Raw genomic sequence first — 21,983 nt, 5'->3', positions numbered from 1 at the left:
CTCCCTTGAAGGCACAGACAACTATTTTAGCATTACCCGGATGGATGCCCAAGTACACTTTTAATGATACTGAATAAGATCTGACGGTCACCCGGTTACATTCTCCCCTGCGTTCAAGTAATCGTCCTCGATTACTTGCTCACTACAAGGGTACTTTTAACCTCCTTAACTGCTTCTCTGAAGAGAACTGAACTGAGACTAGCCAGTATCTCAGACACTGCTGACGGAATTATGGAGACCTCATCAAGGACTGACCTTGGTTTGCAATGTGGGTTAGGATTCTGTCCAGCATTTACTCGTTTACTCCTGTGGGGTGCTGCTATGAGAGGGCTACCGACCTCTGCCCCTGGATTAGCTGTTGTCGGCTCCCCTGTCTCAGTTCCAGAAGGTGTCATATCTTCGGAAGATAAATGATGTTGAAAGTTTAAGCAAATCCGCTGATAGAAAGGTTGTGAGTGGTGTTAAAATTCTTCTGAGGTGTATATATTTCAATGCTAGGAGTATTGCGGGGAAGGCGGATGAGTTGAGGGCGTGGATTGACACGTGGAATTATGATGTTATAGCAATTAGTGAAACTTGGCTACAGGAGGGGCAGGACTGGCAGCTTAATATTCCAGGGTTCCGATGTTTCAGATGTGATCGAGGCAGAGGAATGAAAGGTGGGGGAGTAGCATTGCTTGTTAGGGAAAATATTACGGCAGTGCTCAGGCAGGACAGATTAGAGGGCTTGTCTACTGAGTCCTTGTGGGTGGAGCTGAGAAACAGGAAAGGTATGGTCACATTAGTGGGATTGTATTACAGACCACCCAATAGTCAACGAGACTTGGAAGAGCAAATCTGCAGAGAGATAGCAGGCAACTGCAGGAAACATAAAGTTGTGGTGGTAGGGGATTTTAATTTTCCACTCATTGATTGGGACTCCCATACTGTAAGGGGTCGAGATGGTTTAGAGTTTGTAAAATGTGTTCAGGAAAGTTTTCTAAATCAATATATAGAGGGACCACCTAGAGGGGATGCAATATTGGATCTCCTGTTAGGAAACGAGGTAGGGCAAATGATGGAAGTCTGTGTAGGGGAGCACTTTTGTTCCAGTGATCATAACACCATTAGTTTCAATTTGATCATGGACAAGGATAGATCTGGTCCTAGGGTTGAGGTTCTGAACTGGAAGAAGGCCAAATTTGAAGAAATGAGAAAGGATCTAAAAAGCGTGGATTGGGACAGGTTGTTATCTGGCAAAGATGTGATTGGTAGGTGAGAAGCCTTCAAAGGGGAAATTTTGAGAGTGCAGAGTTTGTATGTTCCTGTCAGGATTAAAGGCAAATTGAATAGGAATAAGGAACCTTGGTTCTCAAGGGATATTGCAACTCTGATAAAGAAGAAGAGGAAGTTGTATGAAATGTATAGGAAACAGGGAGTAAGTCAGGTGCTTGAGGAGTATAAGAAGTGCAAGAAAATACTTAAGAAAGTAATCAGGAGAGCTAAAAGAAGACATGAGGTTGCTTTAGCAGTCAAAGTGAAGGATAATCTATCAAAGTGAAGGATAATCCAAAGCGCTTTTACAAGTATATTAAGAGCAAAAGGATTGTAAGGGATAAAATTGGTCCTCTTGAAGATCAGAGTGGTCGGCTATGTGCGGAACCAAAGGAAATGGGGGAGATCTTAAATAGGTTTTTTGCGTCTGTATTTACTAAGGAAACTGGCATGAAGTCTATGGAATTGAGGGAATCAAGCAGTGAGATCATGGAAACTGTACAGATCGAAAAGGAGGAGATCCTTGCTGTCTTGAGGAAAATTAGAGTGGATAAATCCCCGGGACCTGACAGAGTGTTCCCTCGGACATTGAAGGAGACTATTGTTGAAATTGCGGGGACTCTGGCAGAAATATTTAAAATGTCGCTGTCTACGGGTGAGGTCCCTGAGGATTGGAGAGTGGCTCATGTTGTTCCATTGTTTAAAAAAGGATCGAAAAGTAATCCGGGAAATTATAGGCCGGTGAGTTTAACGTCGGTATTAGGTAAGTTATTGGAGGGAGTACTAAGAGACAGAATCTACAAGCATTTGGATAGACAGGGACTTACCAGGGAGAGTCAACATGGCTTTGTGCGTGGTAGGTCATGTTTGACCAATCTATTGGAGTTTTTCGAGGAGGTTACCAGGAAAGTGGATGAAGGGAAGGCAGTGGATATTATCTACATGGATTTCAGTAAGACCTTTGACAAGGTCCCGCATGGGAGGTTAGTTAGGAGAATTCAGTCGCTAGGTATACATGGAGAGGTGGTAAATTGGATTAGACATTGGCTCAATGGAAGAAGCCAAAGAGTGGTGGTAGAGAATTGCTTCTCTGAGTGGAGGCCTGTGACTAGTGGTGTGCCATAGGGATCAGTGCTGGGTCCATTGTTATTTGTCATCTATATCAATGATCTGGATGATAATGTGGTAAATTGGATCAGCAAATTTGCTGATGATACAAAGATTGGAGGTGTAGTAGACAGTGAGGAAGGTTTTCAGAGCCTGCAGGGGGACTTGGACCAGCTGGAAAAATGGGCTGAAAAATGGCAAATGGAGTTTAATACAGACAAGTGTGAGGTATTGCACGTTGGAAGGACAAACCAAGGTAGAACATACAGGGTTAATGGTAAGGCACTGAGGAGTGCAGTGGAACAGAAGGATCTGGGAATACAGATACAAAATTCCCTAAAAGTGTCGTCATAGGTAGATAGGGTCGTAAAGAGAGCTTTTGATACATTGGCCTTTATTAATCGAATTATTGAGTATAAGAGCTGGAATGTTATGATGAGGTTGTATAAGGCATTGGTGAGGCTGAATCTGGAGTATTGTGTTCAGTTTTGGTCACCAAATTACAGGAAGGATATAAATAAGGTTGAAAGAGTGCAGAGAAGGTTTACAAGGATGTTGCCAGGACTTGAGAAACTCAGTTACAGAGAAAGGTTGAATAGGTTAGGACTTTATTCCCTGGAAGCGTAGAAGAATGAGGGTTGATTTGATAGAGGGATATAAAATTATGATGGGTATAGATAGAGTGAATGCAAGCAGGCTTTTTCCACTGAGGCAAGGGGAGAAAAAAACCAGAGGACATGGGTTAAGGGTGAGGGGGGAAAAGTTTAAAGGGAACATTGGGGGGGGCTTCTTCACACAGAGACTGGTGGAAGTATGGAATGAGCTGCCAGATGAGGTGGTAAATGCGGGTTCTTTTTTAACATTTAAGAATAAATTGGACAGATACATGGATGGGAGGTGTATGGAGGGATATGGTCTGTGTGCAGGTCAGTGGGACTAGGCAGAAAATGGTTCGGCACAGCCAAGAAGGACCAAAAGGCCTGTTTCTGTGCTGTAGTTTCTATGGTTTCTATGGTAATATGCTGTCTAGGCTAGGGTCAAGACTCTGTACACCTTGTTCTGACATATCTTCTACCACTGTCACACCATTTTCTGAATCCTCAGAATCTGATTCATGCCCCAGGGGTGAGCTGACCTGAGTTACTGGAGTTTGCAGTCTCCTTCGGTTAGCTGGAGTGGGATGGTTCTCACAGGGCCTGATGTCTACCCTGTTCACCCTCTTGCTAGGCCCACCCTCCTAAGGTTCCACCGTGTAGGTGTTGCCCAGTACCTCTACCACCCTGTAGACAGTTGAGTTCCAAGCATCCTGGATCTTATTATGGCCTAATGGTCTGTACCTCAAGTAAACCAGCGCATCCACATCAACTTTGGGACAGTACACTTCGTTCTCCTGCCAGGCAATGCGTTCTGCTGCCTTCTGTTCAGAGCATTCTTTTGCTCTGTCATGTGCATCCCCCAGTCGGCTCTGGTGTACAGCTAGCCACTCATGTTTCCGGTCCAGAGTCTATTCTTGCCCCAGCAGAGCATCCACGGGCAAGTGGGGATCCACCCCAAACAACAGAGAGTAAGGTGAATACTTGGTGGTTGCGTGAGGTGTCACATTATATGCATACACCAACTCGGGTAGATGCTCTGGCCATCTGCGCTTCTTTTCGGGAGGCGACGTACGCAACAAATCATGCATCGTCCCGTTGAAACGCTCGCATTGCGCGTTGCCAGTAGGATAATGAAGTGTGGTATGGCTTTTCTTTACCCAGTATAGTTTGCAAAGCTCCGCTATGATCTCACTTTCGAAGTTAATGGCCCTGGTCAGAATGCAATCTCTCAGGAAGAGCGTACTTCATGAACCATTCCCTCAAGAGCACCCTTGCTGTGGTATCCGCCTTTTGATCCTGAGTCGGAAATGCTTGGGTGAATTTAGTGAAAACGTCCGTGACCACTGAGACATTCTCACGCCCATCAGTTGCCGGCTCCAACACAGTGAAATCTACAGCTACAACTTCAAACGGCCTAGAAGCCAGAAATGACTTCATGCGGGGGGGGGGGGGGCGGATCCTAGGCTGCGGCATCTTAGCTAGTACACAACATGGATAATTTTTGATCCACCGTGCCACATCCTCGTGTACGCCCACCCAAAAACATTGGCTTCTCAACAACCACAGAGTACGTTCTATGCCCTGATGGCCCATAGAGTCACGTACATACTCTAACACTTTGATCCTCAAGCTGTTAGGTATCGGAAGCTGGTAACACTCCCCACGCTTCTCATTCTCAACTACCCTCTGTGTGAAGAAGTTTTTCCTAATCTCGGTCCTAAAAGGCTTCCCCTTTATCCTCAAACTGTGACCCCTTGTTCTGGACTTCCCCAACATCGGGAACAATCTTCCTGCATCTAGCCTGTCCAATCCCTTCAGGAGTTTATATGTTTCAATAAGATCCCCCCTCAATCTTCTAAATGCCAGAGAGTATAAGCCTAGTCGATCCAGTCTTTCATCATATGAAAGTCCTGCCATCCCAGGAATCAATCTGGTGAACCTTCTTTGTACTCCCTCTATGGCAAGAATGTCTTTCCTCAGATTAGGAGACCAAAACTGCACAATATCAATTCCCCCTTCTCGTCCTCCAAGCGACCTACATTCACTTTAGCCACCTTTTTCTGCTTTATATAATTTTTTATATGGTACTTCGTTGCTTTTTAATGTTTTCCCAGTCTTCCATTTTCCCCACTACTCTTGTGACTTTGTATGCACAAGTTTTCAGTTTGATTCCTTCTTTTATTTCCGTAGTTATCCAAGGCTGGCTCTCCCCACCCTTACTGTCCTTGCTTTTAACTGGAATATACTTTTTTTGAGCACCATGAAAAATCTCTTTGATAGTCTTCCACTGTTCCTCAACCATCCCACCATATAGCCTGTGTTCCCAGTATTCCCTATCCAACTCCTTGCTCATCCCGTTGTAGTCTCCTTTGTTTAGACATAATGCATTAGTCTTAGATTGAACAATTGCACCCTCCCATTTGTATGAGAAATTCAATCACACTGTGATCATTCTTTTCAAGAGGATCCCTAACTACAAGATCACTAACTTTACCTATCTCATTTCACAGGACCAGATCCAAGATAGTACGATCCCTTGTAGGTTTAGTAAAATGCTGTTCAAGAAAGCCATCATAGATGCATTCTATGAAATCCTCCTCAAGACTGCCTCGACCAACTTGATTCACCCAATCTATGTTCAAGTTGATGTCCCCCATGATAACTGCTGTTCCATTCTTACATGCCTCAGATATTTCTGTTTATTGCCTCTGCCACTGTAATGTTATTATTCAGCGGCCAACAGACAACTCCCACCAGTGATTTTTTCCCTTAACGATTGCTAATCGCTACCCAGATGTTTTCAACATTCTGTTCCTTAGATCTTATATTGCCTCTCACTATCACCCTGGTCTCATCCTTAATTAAGAGCACTATCCCACCTCGTACCTTCCTGCCTACCCTTCTGTATTACCTGATATCCTTGGATATTTATTTCCTAATCATCTGCAGCCTGCAAGCCTTGCTCCTTGGAAAAATAGAGTAGCAATTTCTGACTGCAAAATGATTTGGAGCACTGTTATTTTTTGTATAACATTTGCACTTATACTGTTACTTTAAAATTGCCTTTAAAAGTCACTACCTATGGCTTTTCCTTTACACTCACATTCAACAAGAAATCCTTCTTGTAGCCAGACAGCATCTTTCTGAGAGTCAGAATTGGAATCAGAGTCAGATGATCCACCTGTGGAATAGATGGTTTGCTGCATACTTTGCTGCAATAGAGTCATAGAAAACTACAGCATAGAAGTAGATCTTTCAGCCAATCTAGTTCATACCAAACCATTTAAACTGCCCTGTTCCATCAACCTGCACCTGGACTGTAGCCCTCCATATTCCTCCCATCCACGTACCTATTCAAATTTCTCTTAAATGTTGAAATTGAACCCGCATCCACCACTTGTGCTGGCAGCTCACTGCATGCTCTCACTACCCTCTGAGTGAAGAACTTTCCCCTCATATTCCCCTTAAACATTTCACCATTCACTGTCAACCCATGACCTCTAATTGTAGTCTCACTCAATCTCAGTGGAAAAAGCCTCCTTGATTTAACCCCATTTATTCCCCTCAATTTTGTAGACCTCTCTCAAATCTCCCAATCATTTTGTTCCATTGTGATTTTCTCCAAAAAGATTGAAGATTGTATTATCTCCATGTTATGGATCTCAGTGAAAAGTGCAGTGATCATTCCCACTGTCATTATTCTATGTCTGGCATTGGGCCATTTGGGTCAGACTGTCACAAGAAATGCCTCCAATCACTCTAGTGACTTCTTCTGCTCTCTGTTCCCACCCTTTGATTTTGTCCCACTTTACAGCTGTCACCCATGTCGGCCAAGAAGGTGCACATTAGGTCTGAGCTCTGACAAGCCTCCCAGTAACCAGAGTGGGATTGATGAGGTAACTTCCTGTATACGTACACTGGAATAGAAACATAGAAACATAGAAAATAGGTGCAGGAGTAGGCCATTCGGCCCTTCGAGCCTGCACCGCCATTTATTATGATCATGGCTGATCATCCAACTCAGAACCCAGCCTTCCCTCCATACCCCCTGACCCCTGTAGCCACAAGGGCCATATCTAACTCCCTCTTAAATATAGCTAATGAACTGGCCTCAACAGTTTGCTGTGGCAGAGAATTCCACAGATTCACCACTCTCTGTGTGAAGAAGTTTTTCCTAATCTCGGTCCTAAAAGGCTTCCCTTCTATCCTCAAACTGTGACCCCTCGTTCTGGACTTCCCCAACATCGGGAACAATCTTCCTGCATCTAGCCTCTCCAGTCCCTTTAGGATCTTATACGTTTCAATCAGATCCCCCCTCAATCTTCTAAATTCCAACGAGTACAAGCCCAGTTCATCCAGTCTTTCTTCATATGAAAGACCTGCCATCCCAGGAATCAATCTGGTGAACCTTCTTTGTACTCCCTCTATGGCAAAGATGTCTTTCCTCAGATTAGGGGACCAAAACTGCACACAATACTCCAGGTGTGGTCTCACCAAGGCCTTGTACAACTGCAGTGGTACCTCCCTGCTCCTGTACTCGAATCCTCTCGCTATAAATGCCAGCATACCGTTCGCCTTTTTCACCGCCTGCTGTACCTGCATGCCCACTTTCAATGACTGATATTCATCTGCATTTGGGAAATGCTTGCACTTACTGTATATTCTTTTAACAAAAGAACATAGATGCAACCAATTAAATGGTTTTCTTAGGTAAACTTTACTTTGAAAATCCTTTCTGGTCTGTCTTTACATCTGAGAGCACCCCGTAATGTATCAGGAATAGGTGAAATCTAATTTATGACCATTTTGCTACTCACAACTCCTTTTCCCATCTATTTTTATGTATTATCAGTAAATGTTAATTCAATACACTTGTTTCTTTCATCTTAATCATTATTATACTTACTTACTGCCTGTTACATGAGAGGTGTTTAGGGCAGCAGTGAAGGTCCACCATCTCTATCTGCAGAGAAGGGTTTGTTCATTGCTGTCTCTGTAACAACTGTTTTTTGACCAGTCAGGGTTGGTAGCACTGAGCTGAACACTTGAACTTGGAGGATCAGTGGACCACTCTTAGTCTAGCCTCTACCCTTTGACCTGTTTGCCATAGGTGACCCTATCAAGTGCAAAAGCACAAGGCCCTGACTCCAGCCAAAATAGGTCTCCTGATCATTGAGGCACACAAGACACCAAGCCCTATGGCAAAGTTGTGGTCCTCCTGGAGGAATCATTATTTTAGGCTGTGAGTAACTAATACTTCAGCACTGATCCCTGTGACAACCTTGGAGTTGCACATTCCCATCTGACAGTCTGAGGGTTGCCTGATTGACCCCAGTCTGTTTGCAGAGTTAGTTAGAGACTGAAAGTGGAACACTGCTATATTACAGGCAAGTGTGGGGTGAAACTAGCTCCCAATCGCTTACCAATGCCGCTGACGAAAAATGACACTGACATTCTGTGACAAATGAATCAGGCTTGCTAGGGTGCCACATATCAGACCGCCAGCCAGGAATTACTGTCATGTCTCACGATGGAGATGAGGTTTATCAATAAAATATTAGATTTCTTGTGTCTTATTTGCATTCCTGGACCTTCTGGGAAGAAGGGAAACAAAGGAGCAAAACTCAAAAAGTTGTTAAGTTTTCACATCACCAACACTATGACCATACTTATAATTTGACAAAATAATCATTATAGTGATAGGCATATGTTGAGGAGTGCACGTTATGCAAACATCGTGTTTGAACCAAAGGAAATAATTCTCAATTTTAGCAACCAAGTGGTCAATTTAAGAGTTATATGCATTTTCAGTTCAATTTTCATTGATTTCAAAGTCAAGCATATTTCTCCATCTAGTGGCCAGAAGTTGCTTAGCAATGAATATGTCTTGACATCCAATTGTCACTAGGCTTGCACAATGGGAAACAAACTTCCATTCATCTCCTTTCATAGCACAATGAAGCTTATGTAACGCTCTGTAAGGTTTCACTGTTAATGTAATGGCTTCTCTGTAAGGTTTCACTGCTAATGAAACCTTGTCAGCGAGAGATGAAGAGAGAAGGCGTGAGAGGAGTGAGTTGGTAGACCACAGGGCGGAGTAGAGTTGGAGTGAGGGTCCGCAGGTCGGAGGAAATCAATGGGGAATTCAAGGATGGAAAACGTGAGCTCCAACGTGCACAATAGACTGGTTCATTAAAATGGGCCCTTTTTCTTTGTTTTCTGTATTAACCCTATAGCCAACTTAAGAATTATAAAGCTCAATTGTTTAACTGCATATGGTGTACCATCTGATCTTCTGTGGTACTGAGTTCTAACCGGGAACCACATCATGCAGTATTCACACAAACGAGATTTCATCTGTTTGGCAGGGGCAGCGACTGTCTTCCACTAGATTAACACAGCCCACCAAACCTGGGAGTTACAATTGTGGGGGCTTGTCTGGGATTGATTTAGTTGGATGCTGTGTGATTGCCCTGAACATTGAACCAGTGGGTTGTGTGTTTAAGTCTGTGCTGGTATGGACGCTGCTGGGGTGGAGCAGTGGTGTGCCTCCATAGGGTTATCGGTAACTAATGCATGTGTTGAGTGGTGTAGATATTTGTAGTCCGGATGAATTGTTAATTCGACTGTTAAAGTTGTTGGCAAAGTTACAATTACAGGATGGAGGTTTGATAAAATGGCAGGCACAGACCTCGTTTCGAATGTTCGAATGTTGAAATGCGTGGACAGAGTGGATGTGGCAAAGTTGTTTCCCATGATGGAGGAGTCTAGTACGAGAGGGCATGACTTAAGGATTGAAGGGCGCCCATTCAGAACAGAAATGCGAAGAAATTTTTTTAGTCAGAGGGTGGTGAATCTATGGAATTTGTTGCCACGGGCAGCAGTGGAGGCCAAGCCATTGGGTGTATTTAAGGGAGAGATTGATAGGTATCTGAGTAGTCAGGGCATAAAAGGTTGTGGTGAGAAGGCGGGGCAGTGGGACTAAATGGGAGAATGGATCAGCTCATGATAAAATGGCGGAGCAGACTCGATGGGCCGAATGGCCGACTTCTGCTCCTTTGTCTTATGGTCTTATGGTCTTTACTGCAGACTAGTGCTGATGTAACGGCAGTGGAGCTGCCCACTACTATCGGTGCCCCAGGGGATGCGGGGCCATGGAATGTCCATATTGTCAGGGAGAAAGAATGTAGTGGAGTGGGCCGAGTCACAAGTCAAGGTTCCCGTAGCTGGGGGCGGAGACTTCAAAGGCAGGGTTCTATCATTGCTGAAGTGTGAGGGGAAAGAGTGGTTGGACTTGTAATGTCTAAGTAGTCCCCGTCCCCCAGTGAAGAGTGGAAGTTCTGAGCTGGCATCAGCCCTTACCTCTCTGGTGAATAAGTGGCCCAGTACACAGGCAAAGGGTCCCCACCAGAAGCTAAGAATGTTCTCTGGAATAATGCCCACTCCTGAGGGGGAAGAGGAGTATGTGACATGGGCGGAGCAGACCTCTCAGTTGTTAGATTAGTGACAGTGCTCTGATGATTTAAAGCGACAGAGATTGGTTGAGAGTTTGAGGGAGCGGGCCGTTGATGTGATGAGAGCTGTGAAAATCTGGTATCCCCTAATACTGCCAGTTATATGGGGGCATTGGAAAATGCATTTGGCACAACAAGGAGCCCAATGGCGGGGTTTCAGACATGTGGCAGGGGCAGGGGGAGAAGCCTTCTGCCTACATTTTTCAGCTAGAGAAGCAGTTAAGTTGCTTGCGGTGCAGAGGGGCCATTCAGGCGGCTGAGGTGAATCAGTTAAGAATGGCCCAGTCCCAGGACCTGATTGCTTGGGGTCTCCACCTAAGATGCGCCCCTTCCTCTTTTGTTAGCTGATCAGAGAGGTACGGGAGGAGAAGAACGCGTCAGAACTGCGGGAGAGCTCCGTCAGCAGGGTACGGTCCTCGGTAGTAGCCCCTTGTGGTGAAGTGGCCATGGCTAGCCCAGCTCGGGGGATGGTAAAGGAGATTGTGGCAGAGTTGAGAACTGACATGTCCCGGTTGTTATCAGTGGGTGTGCCCCCACCCCCCGTATGATGGGATGGATAGAGAGGTGGGCCCCCTAAGTGGACGGACTACGCAGAGGGCTGCTGGTGGCCAGGGTTCCGTGAGAAGGGGTGGTGGTGGCTGGTATTGTCTACCGTAACTGTGGTGAAGAGGGACACTTCAGGCAGGAGTGTGAGCAGCGGGAAGCTCCTCGGAGAGCGATCCCTCGGGTACCTAAGCAGAGAGAGAGAGACGTTGGGAAACTTCAGGAATAGGGTCTTTCACTTTCGGGGGTTCCTTGGTATATTGTTGGGAATGTGATCCCCCAGAGAGGAAATGGCCTGGTGACTCTGGGGGATCACATTCCCAACAATATACCAAGGAACCCCCGAAAGTGAAAGACCCTATTCCTGAAGGCTTAGTAGGACTATGCTCCAGTGTGTTGCTACGGATAGAGGGTATTTATGCTGAAGCCATACTCGATACTGGGTCGCAGGTTGCGTTGCTGTACCGTTCGTTTTGCAACCAGTATCTGAAGCATTTACCACTGACACCATTCAGTGCACTGAAGATCTGGGGTCTTAGTGCTGGTGATTATCCATATGATGGTGATTTGTCAGTGAAACTGGAGTTTTCGGGGGCCAATGTGGAAGTGGCTGAGGTCCTTGATACATTAGTGCTGGTTTGTCCAGGCCCCATTGAGAAGGGTGGCATTTCAATTCTGGTGGGGACCAACACCCTTCTTGTGAGGAGGCTCGTGGATGCGTACAAGGAGAAAGCTGGGAAGAGCTTTCTGGGAACACTGTCCATGCACCCGGTGCTTTGGGCTGCTTTTGAGGAAGTGTGTGGGTGCATTAGGCCGGATAGCAAACTTAGATGAGGGATGGTCTGGTTTACCCATTTAAAGCTGATCGTGGTATGGCCTGGGGAAGTAGCGAGAGTGATGGGGACCACCAAATTTCCCCAGAGTGCCTGAGGGCGAGGAACTCCAGAAGACCATGAGGAAGAGTTGGGACTTCCTGCTGGGAAACTAGTGAGGCTTGACCTGCAGGAGCCCTTGGTTGTACAGGCGAGCAGGATGGCAGTGATTGTCAGGAACATTGCGAAGAGGGAGGTCACTTTCAAGCGGGGGATGCCTCTAGCACATCAGTTCCTGGTGACGGTGGTGTCGAGCGTCCTGGTGAGACAAGCCGGGGAGAAACCCTCTGTAAACAGGAGCAAGTTGACCACTGACTCCTTCAACCTCTGGGACAACGTGGTACCTGTGGACTGGAAGAGAAGGTGGATAGAGAAGATGTTGACGCTGGAAGGTGTCTTTTCCACTGACGAGTTTAATGTGGGTTGTTCCAAAAGTACTTATCAAACTATCCGAGTGACGACTAGCCCCTGCAGAGGTGCATTTGTGTAAGTTGAAGGAAGCTGGGGTCATCACCGAGACCCAACACCCCTATGCATCCCCAAAGTTAGTGGCCCGAAAGAAAAATGGGAAGGTACGGATGTGTGTGGATTACAGGTCTCTGAACATGCGTACAGTCCCTGACCAGTATATGGTCCCACAAATCGAAGACATATTGGCTTGTCTGAGTGGTGCAAAGTGGTTCAGTGTGCTGGACTTGAGGAGTGGATATTACCAGACCCCCATGAGTGAGGCTGACAAAGAGAAGACGGCATTTATATGTCCATTAGGATTCCTCCAGTTCAAAAGGATGCCCCAGGGCATATCGGGAGCCCCGGCAACTTTCCAGCGGGTGATGGAGAAAACGGAGGGGAGCCTGAACTTGCTTGAGGTATTGGTGTATCTGGATGACCTCAGTGTTTGGGTCAACCTTGAAAGAACATGAAGCAAGGCTACTGAAGGTACTGGGCTGGCTGAAAGCTGAAGTGTTAAAACTTTCTCTGGACAAGTGCCAGTTCTGCAAGATGTCTGTTAGCTATGTTGGGCACATAGTCTCAGGGGATGGAGTAGTCTCCATCTAAGATAGAGGCAATGACCACCTGGCCAAGGCCCCAGACTGTGAATAGTTTGCACTCGTTCCTTGGGTTCTGTGGTTACTATCGGAGGTTTGTGAGGGGCTACACAAAAGTGAATCACCCATTAAATCAGCTTCTGTGTAGTTACCCTCCCTTGGGGAAGACAGGGAAGAGGACAAAAGGAGAGGAGGGTAAAAGATATCTTAGTCCTTTGGAGCCTTTTGGATGAGGTGGGATGTGAAATGCGAAGAGGCCTTTCAGTCATTAAAGGAGCTGCTGACCCAGGCACTTGTGCTGGCTTTTGTAGTCCCCCGATTGCCACACGTACTACATATGGATGCCAACCGAGAAGGCTTAGGGGGTGTCCTGTATCAGGATCAGGGCACGGGGTTGAGACCTGTTGCATTTGTCAGCCTGAGTCTGTCGCTCTAAGAAAAACTATCCCATGCACAAGTTGGAGTTTCTGGCATTGAAATGAGCTGTGGTGGATAAGCTCAGTGACTACCTTTACGGGGCCAAATTTGAGGTCAGGATGGATACCAGTCCCCTAATTTATATCCTGACCTTCGTGAAACTGGATGCCACAGGCCATCGGTGGTTGGCAGCACTGTCTGCCTATGATTTCAGCCTGAAGCACCGGCCGAAAAGCAGAAACATCGATGCTGATGCTTTGTCCCGACGTGCACATGAATAGCTGGACCGTGGCGAAGAGTAGGGGAGCGTTCCCGCCCTAGGGGTGAAAGGCATGTGTCAGTTTGTCTTCAGTTTGAAGGTGGACAGAAAGCAAGGGCAGGTTTGAGCGGTAGATCAATTGGGGGCTTCTGATGATGCCTTTCCACCAGCTTACTGTGACCGGACTGCTCTGCAGACAAACCAGTTATTTTAATTGAGTCCTGGGGAAGTGGCAGCTGCTCAGCAAGATGACCCAGGCATCGGTACCATTTGGTCAGCGGTCAAAAAGGGAGACATGCCTCAGGCAGAGAAGACGAAACACGCTAGGGTGTCTCCATTACTGAGAGAGTGGCCCAGGTTAGAGTTGAGGAACCAGATCCTATAGCGGGTCATGTCACCCCCGGACCGACCTCAGCGTTCCCAGCTGGTTCTGCCCGAGAAGTGTCTGAGGATTGCACTGAAGTCACTTCATGATGATTCTGGACATTTAGGGGTTGAAAAGATCTATGGATTGCTCAGAGACCAGTTTTACTGGCCCCGAATGAAGCCAGGGGTTGAAAAATACTGCAAGTCATGCATTCGATGCATACAGAGGAAGACGCTGCCTACGAGGGTCACTCCATTGTCCCATTTGTAGAGTGCGGGGCCCCTTTACCTGGTGTGTATGGATTTCCTGTCAATAGAGTCAGATGCCAGCAACACGGCGAATGTCATAGTCATCACGGATCACGACACCAGATACATGCAGGCTTCTTTACCAAGGGCCAGAGGGTGTCCATAGTGGCCAAAGTGTTATAGGAGAAGTATTTCATTTATTATGGCCTCCCCAGGCCACATAGTGATCAGGGATGGGATTTCAAGAGCAGGCTCATCCATGAGTTACTGAGCATGCTCAGAGTTGAGAAGTCGAGGACTACTCCTTATCACCTGCAGGGTGATCTCCAGCCCGAGAGGTTTAATCAGACCTTGCTAGACATGCTCAGACCCTGGAGATAAGTAACAGCAGATGGAGTCAACATGTTGGACATCTGGTCCACTGTTACAGCTGTATCCAAAATGAAGATACTGGGTACTCGCCATATTATCTGATGTTTGGGCGCGAGGCGAGGTTGCCCATCGACCTCTGTTTTGGGACTGGCGAGGACGACCTGTCACGGAAGACTCATCTAAAGTATGTGTCTGATATGAGAAGAGAGCTGGAAAAGGCTTATGAATTAGCTGAGGTTGCGGCTGCCAAGCAGAATCAAGGAAATAAGAGGAGGTATGATCAAAAGATTAGGTTCTCCCAACCCCTGCCGGGAGACTGAGTCCTCGTAAGGAATTGGGGGTTATCTGGGAAGCACAAGTTGGCCAACTGCTGGGCAGCTACGCCCTACGTACTGGAAGTCAGATGCCAAATGTACCAGTTTTCTGGGTGAAACCAGAGAATGGGAATGGGCCTGTAAAGATTCTCCATCGGAAGCACCTTCTGCCTTTGGGACAAGAGGTTCAGGTTGACCCAGAGCCCAACTTGGAGCCTACACCTCGTAAGAGGGCTCTGCAGTGACGCAGGGTGACTGCAGGACCAACAACAGGAGAGGTTAGGCTGGCCCCCGCCACTGATTCGGAGGATGAGGACATGGAGGTGTGATATATGCTGCCTTTTGCTAACTCCCCACTGATTGAGGAAGAGACTTACAACCCTTCTCACGCTGAGTCAGATGAAATCGGCGAGGGGGGGTGGTGGGCTATCGGTGGACAGCCTGGGTTGCAGCGGGACCCTGCAAGGGATGAAATGGGGCTTAGCTAAGGGACAGAGGGGTCAGATGTGTAGGTGAGCATGAGTGATAGGCCGAGGGAGGTCTCGCCAGGTAGACCAGAATTATCCCTAGTAGTGTTGGAACATGAAGAGGTAGATGAGGAGGAACAGAGTTCTCAGGGAAATAGGAGACCACCGGATAGGCTGGCCTACGTAGCACTGGGGGAACAGAGTGTGGCCCCTGCCGCTGTGGGTGCTACGTCACTGCCTTTTACACCTGGGTTGGACTTCGTGCTTTACAGGAAGGATTGGTGAAAAATCTCAACGTCATAAGGACATGACTAAATTTGGTGGGGGTGGGGGAAGATTGTAACGCTCTAAGGTTTCACTGCTAATGTAATGGTTTCTCTGTAGCAGCAGTATTTGGGTTATGACTGCAGATAACGGGGGCTTTGGAATGTGCGCCATCCAATGAGAGGCATGTTGTTTCTTTCTTGTGTGTCTGAGAGGAGGTATTTGTGGTATGTTGTCGGCGAGAGATGGAGAGAGAAGACATAAGAGGAGCGACCTGGTAGACCGCAGGGTGGAGTGGACTTGGACTGAGGGTCCGCAAGTCAAGGGTGCTCGGACAAAATCAATGGGGAATTCACAGAACATAGAACATAGAAGAGTACAGCACAGTACAGACCCTTTGGCCCACAATGTTGTGCCAACCCTTAAACTCTGCCTCCCATATAACACCCCTCCCCAGCCACCTTAAATTCCTCCATATACCTGTCTAGTAGTCTCTTAAATTTCACTAGTGTATCTGCCTCCACCACTGACTCAGGCAGTGCATTCCATGCACCAACCACTCTAATATCCCCCTTGAACTTCCCACCCCTTACCTTAAAGCCATGTCCTCTTGTATTGAGCAGTGGTGCCCTGGGGAAGAGTCACTGGCTATCCACTCTATCTATTCCTCTTAATATCTTGTATACCTCTATTATGTCTCCTCTCATCCTCTTTCTCTCTAGAGAGTAAAGCCCTAGCTCCCTTAATCTCTGATCATAATGCATACCCTCTAAACCAGGCAGCATCCTGGTAAATCTCCTCTGTACCCTTTCCAATGCTTCCACATCCTTCCTATAGTGAGGCGACGAGAACTGGACACAGTACTCCAAGTGTGGCCTAACCAGAGTTTTATAGAGCTGCATCATTACGCCACGACTCTTAAACACTTATCCCTCGACTTATGAAAGTTAACACTCCATAAGCTTTCTTAACTTCAAGGACGGAAAACCATTAACTCCAACGTGCACAATAGATTGTTCCATTAAAATGGGCCCTTTTTCTTTCTGTTTTCTGTACTAACCCTCATAGCCATCTTAAGAATTATAAAGCTCAATTGTTTAATTGCACATGGTGTACCGTCTGATCTTTCATGGTACTGAGTTTTAACAGGGAAACACATCACGCAGCATGCACACAAAAGAGATTTCATCATTTTGATAGGGGCAGCATATGTCCCCACCGAATGCAGCTCACCGAACCTGAGGATTACACTTACATAAAAGAATTTTAAAAACAAGCTTTATTAAAAAATCTTTTTTTAACTAATGGTGTGCATACTGTATAAAGTATGGATTGCAGAGAGTGAAGAATAATTTAAAAGAATCCACCTCTAATTGAATTCATTTCAAAGTTCAAAGTAATTTTATTATCAAAGGACGTACTGCATATGTCATTTGAGATTCATCTATTGTGGGCATCCTCAATAAATCTATAGAATAATAACCATAACAGAATCGATGAAAGACTGTCCAACTTGGGCATTCAACCAGAGTGCATTTAAACCAATTTTCACTTTACACATACAGAGATCAGAGGCATGGGTTCAAATTTCATGGATCATGGCATTTAAATTCAATATTTTAAAGGATATGGAATATAAAACAGTGTTACCAATGATAAATAAAATACTTCTGAAGATTACTGAGTTATTTAACTAAAATTAAACTTATCTGGTTACTTAATGTTCTTCAGGGAAGGAAATCTTCCATTCTGCCCTGTAATGGCCTACATGTGATTCTAGATAATAGTTCAATAACATAACCACCATATGATATTAGAAAAATTTTCTTATCATAATTTTTACTTTTATTACATTATTTCCTGCAAAATAAATGCCACACTTTGTTCTGAATTCTTTCTGGTTGAATGTCTGACACCCAGTTCCTTAGTGGTTAAGGAAACTATCCCATTTGAGATGAACACTGTGGGGTAGATGAATATATGCAGTGAATGTCTACAGTATTGAAAAAGTTAGAGGATGAACAGAGCAAAAGTTGGTCAAAACATGTGTTAACAGCTGTTCTAGCATCACCTGTACGTGCATATATTCGAATCTGTTCAGCTAGAATGATGAAATGAAACTTTCTGATCATAATTTGTCATTATTAATATAAGAAATCAAAAATTATAATCATTAATCCATCAACTCTTGGATTACATCAAGACAGACATTGACCAGTGTGCAGCCAATCAGTTTGGATAAGGATACCATGATAATTCCTTCGACAAATGTGTGATAAACCAGATTATGTCCCGTATCAGAGAATTGTGCCTATTATTTCAATCTGAGAGTGAACTGATGAAGCTTAACATTATCTTAGGCCAAATTGACATTAGCTTGGTCAAGTCCAATGCAAAAAGTAATAATTTAAAAATTGGTACAGGCTTCCTCAATCCATTTGGCAGGAAATTAAGTAACACCCATTTGAGATGAATTTTTCTTTCCCTAGTCTGCCAGTTGGTGAACAATGAAATTCAATGTACATGTATCAGTGAATTTACTTGGAACTCAACACTTTGTAAAATGCGTCAGTCTTGCGGAGCACATACTACAGCAGACCAAACCTGTAAATGCATCAGAGGCTACCCAATAGAGGGGGAATTCTGTGACCTCATACCCACACAAAATGCTACACAGACAACTGTCACAACAACGTCAACATCAACAACTATGTCATCATCAAGTACATCAACATCAACAAGTACATCATCATCAAGAGCTATGTCATCATCAAGTACATCAACAAGTATGTCGTCATCAAAAGCTATGTCATCATCGACAGGTACATCATCATCAAGTACGTCATCATCAAGTACATCAACAAATATGTCATCATCAAGAGCTATGTCATCATCAAGTACATCAACATCAACAAGTACGTCATCATCAACAGGTATGTCAACGTCAAAAACTACATCAACATCAGCTACATCACCACAAGGAGGTATGTTGAACATGTTTCTCCCTCGTTAGCGAGGAAGTCTGAACTGTTTGTGAGAAAGATGTTATTTCAATGAACCAGCAGAAATAATGCTGCACTGTATAACAATGGCAAATGTAATGATAATATTACTGAACTAGTACTGAGTTTATGATCGTAATATAACTTAATGACACTAATATCTATGTGATCAAAATCCATCACACTAAATAATTGGCTTTAGGATTCAGCTATATGCCTTTATTGAAAACATCCAGAAAATTGATATTCAGAGGAGTAAGCAACACACATAAAAGTTGCTGGTGAACGCAGCGGGCCAGGCAGCATCTCTAGGAAGAGGTACCATCGATGTTTCGGGCCGAGACCCTTCGTCAGGACTAACATCATCCACTGCTACCAACCTTATAGTTCCCACTCACCGCACTTCCCGTTTCTACCTCCTACCACGACGGGAGTTCAGAGGAGTAAGGCTGCTTTAGAGGCTTTGGGTAGATTCTTTGCTCTTCAAAGAAAAGTAGAACAATATTTGATCTCAGTTATGCCTTTGCCTGAAGAGATGAAATACTTAAAACTGTCATCTTAAGGTATTTGAAGCACTATCTTGTAAAAACAGCATAGGTTAGTTTGTACCCAACACCCATCATAGCATGAGGAAGAGTACAGCACAGGAACAGGCCCCTTGACCAACAGCATTTATGCTGATCATGATGCCAAATTAAATTATGGTCTATATCCCTTCATTCCCTACATATTGATGTGCCTGTCTAAATATTTCTTCTCTCACCTTAAAGCTATGACCCCTGGTACATATCTGCCATTTCCACTCTGGGATAAGGACTCTTACTATCTACCTTATGTTGCTTCTCATAGGTTTATATATGTCTACCAGGTCACCCCTCAGTCTCTGACATTCCAGAGAAGACAATCCAATCCTCTCCTAGCTAATATAGAAACATAGAAAATAGGTGCAGGAGTAGGCCATTCGGCCCTTTGAGCCTGCACCACCATTCAGTACGATCATGGCTGACCATCCAACTCAGAACTCTGTACCAGCCTTCCCTCCATACCCCCGATCCCTTTAACCACAAGGGCCATATCTAACTCCCTCTTAAATATAGCCAATGAACTGGCCTCGTGTTTCCTGTGGCAGAGAATTCCACAGATTCACCACTCTCTGTGTGAAGAAGTTTTTCATAATCTTGGTCCTAAAAGGCTTCCCCTTTATCCTCAAACTGTGACCCCTCACACCCTGGAGAACTTCTGCACCCTCTCCATAGACTCCACATTCTTCCTGTAATGCGATGACCAGAAATGCACACAATATTCCAGATGTGTCCTGACCAAAGCTTTATACAGCTGTGACATGATTTATCAGCTTTTATATCCATTGTGCTGATTGATAAAGGCAAGCACGTTGTAAGCACACTTACTTTACCAAATTATCCTCTTACGTTGAGTTTTTAGGAAGTATTGATGTACATAGGGATTTGAAGTGCAATTTTGGATCTTTCTGTACATTACTGCCGTCAAGGTCCCTGGTGATTACTGTATTCTTTTTCTTACATTTGACCACCCAAAGTGCAACATCTCACGCTGGTCTAGGTTAGGCTCCATCTTCCATTTCCCTGCCCATATTCCTAGCTGATCTATCTCCCGCCGTAACCTTGACAACCTTTCTCACTATAAAAACACAATTTTTGTGTCATCTGTGAACTTACTACATTTTCATCCAAGTTATTTCTGTAAGTCACAAGCAAAAGAAGGTCTCAATAACAATCCCTGTAACAAAGACCTTTAATCAGGATAACAGGTCTCCATCACTATTCTGTCTTCTGCAGCCAAGGCAATTTTGAATCTAATCTACCAAGTCAATTTTGAACCATTGTGACTTAATCTTTTAGATCAATCTACCATGTACCATGCCTATTCCTGATAAATCCTTGCTTTTGCATATCCCTGTTCCTAAGAATCCTTTACAATACCTACCCCACGACTAATAGAAAGACTGAGAAAATCATTTGACGTGGTAGGTGGGAAGAACACGGCAGCTTGCTCTGTGGCTCCATCAAGGAGATTAACATCCAGGATACACATTCCCTCAAAAGGACAGGCGGGTAGGCAGAAGGGGTGGTGTAGCTCTGTTGGTAAAAAGTGAAATGAAATCACTAGAAAGAGGTGACATATGATCAGAAAATGTAGAATCGTGATAGGTGAGGTTAAGAAACTGCAAAGGTAAATAGACTGCGATGGGAGTTATATAAAGGTCTACGAACAGAGGCCAGGATATAGGCTACAAATTACAGTGGGAGATAGAAAATAAATGTTAAAACAGCAATGTTACAACAATCATGGGAGAGTTCAATATACAGGTAGTTGGTGCTGATTTTGGATCCCAAGAGAGAGAATTTGTAGAATGCACATAAGATCGCTTTTAGAGCAGCTTGTGGTTGAGCCCAGCTTGTGGTTCAGATATCCTGAATTGGGTGTTGTGTAATGAAGTGGATTTGATTAGGGAGCTTAAGGTAAAGGAACCCTTAGGAGGTGGTCATCTTAATATGATGGAATTCACCCCACAATTTGAGAGGGAGAAACTAAAGTCAAATGTATCATTATTACAGTGAAGTAAAGTGAATTACAGAGGCATGAGAGAGGAGCTGGCCAAAGGTGATTTGAAGGGGACACCAGCAGGGAGAATGGCAGAGCAGTAATGGCTGGAGTTTCTAGGAACAACTCGGAAGGTGCAGGACAGATAAATCCTCAATAAGAATTAATATTCTAAAGACAGGGTGACACAACTGTGGCTGTCAAGGAAAGTCAAAGCCAACATAAAAGCAATCAAGAAGACATATAAAAGAGCAAAAAATAGTGGAAGGTTAGAGGATTGGAAAACTTTTAACGACCAACAGAAGGCAACTAAAAAAGCCATAAGGAGGGAAATGATGAAATATGAAGGTAAGTTAGCCAATAATATCAAAGAGGTTACCCGAAGATTTTTCAGATATATAAAGAGTAAAGGAGAGGCGAGAGTATAGAAACATAGAAAATAGGTGCAGGAGTAGGCCATTCGGCCCTTCGAGCCTGCACCACCATTCAGTATGCTCATGGTTGATCATCCAACTCAGAACCCTGTACCAGCCTTCCCTCCAGACCCCCTGATCCCCGTAGCCACAAGGGCCATATCTAACTCCCTCTTAAATATAGCCAATGAACTGGCCTCAACTGTTTCAAAAGGTATATACCAGACCTTTGGAAAATGACACTGAAGAGGGAGTAATGCAGGACATGAAAATGACAGATGAACTAAATCAATTATCATGATGTATTGATTGTGTGAATAGCCAGATGCTTTTTCCCAGGGC

The 21,983-nt window shown here is 44.8% G+C and overlaps 1 protein-coding gene across 1 annotated transcript in view; it reads left to right on the top strand.

Annotated features, from left to right (window-relative positions):
* LOC134343109 (uncharacterized) overlaps positions 1–21,983 on the top strand; it is a 42,639-nt gene that overhangs the window by 8,018 nt on the left and 12,638 nt on the right. The window contains exon 2 of the mRNA XM_063041997.1: positions 18,133–18,627. Within this exon, the coding sequence (XP_062898067.1) occupies positions 18,207–18,627 (421 nt within the window). The 5' untranslated portion in view covers positions 18,133–18,206. The remainder of the gene's footprint in view (positions 1–18,132; positions 18,628–21,983) is intronic.

The sequence above is a fragment of the Mobula hypostoma genome, chromosome 2 (genome assembly GCF_963921235.1).
Source record: "Mobula hypostoma chromosome 2, sMobHyp1.1, whole genome shotgun sequence".
Taxonomy (NCBI): domain Eukaryota; kingdom Metazoa; phylum Chordata; class Chondrichthyes; order Myliobatiformes; family Myliobatidae; genus Mobula; species Mobula hypostoma.
Note: the sequence above shows the minus strand (reverse complement) of the source record. Positions and strands in the feature narration are given on the sequence as shown.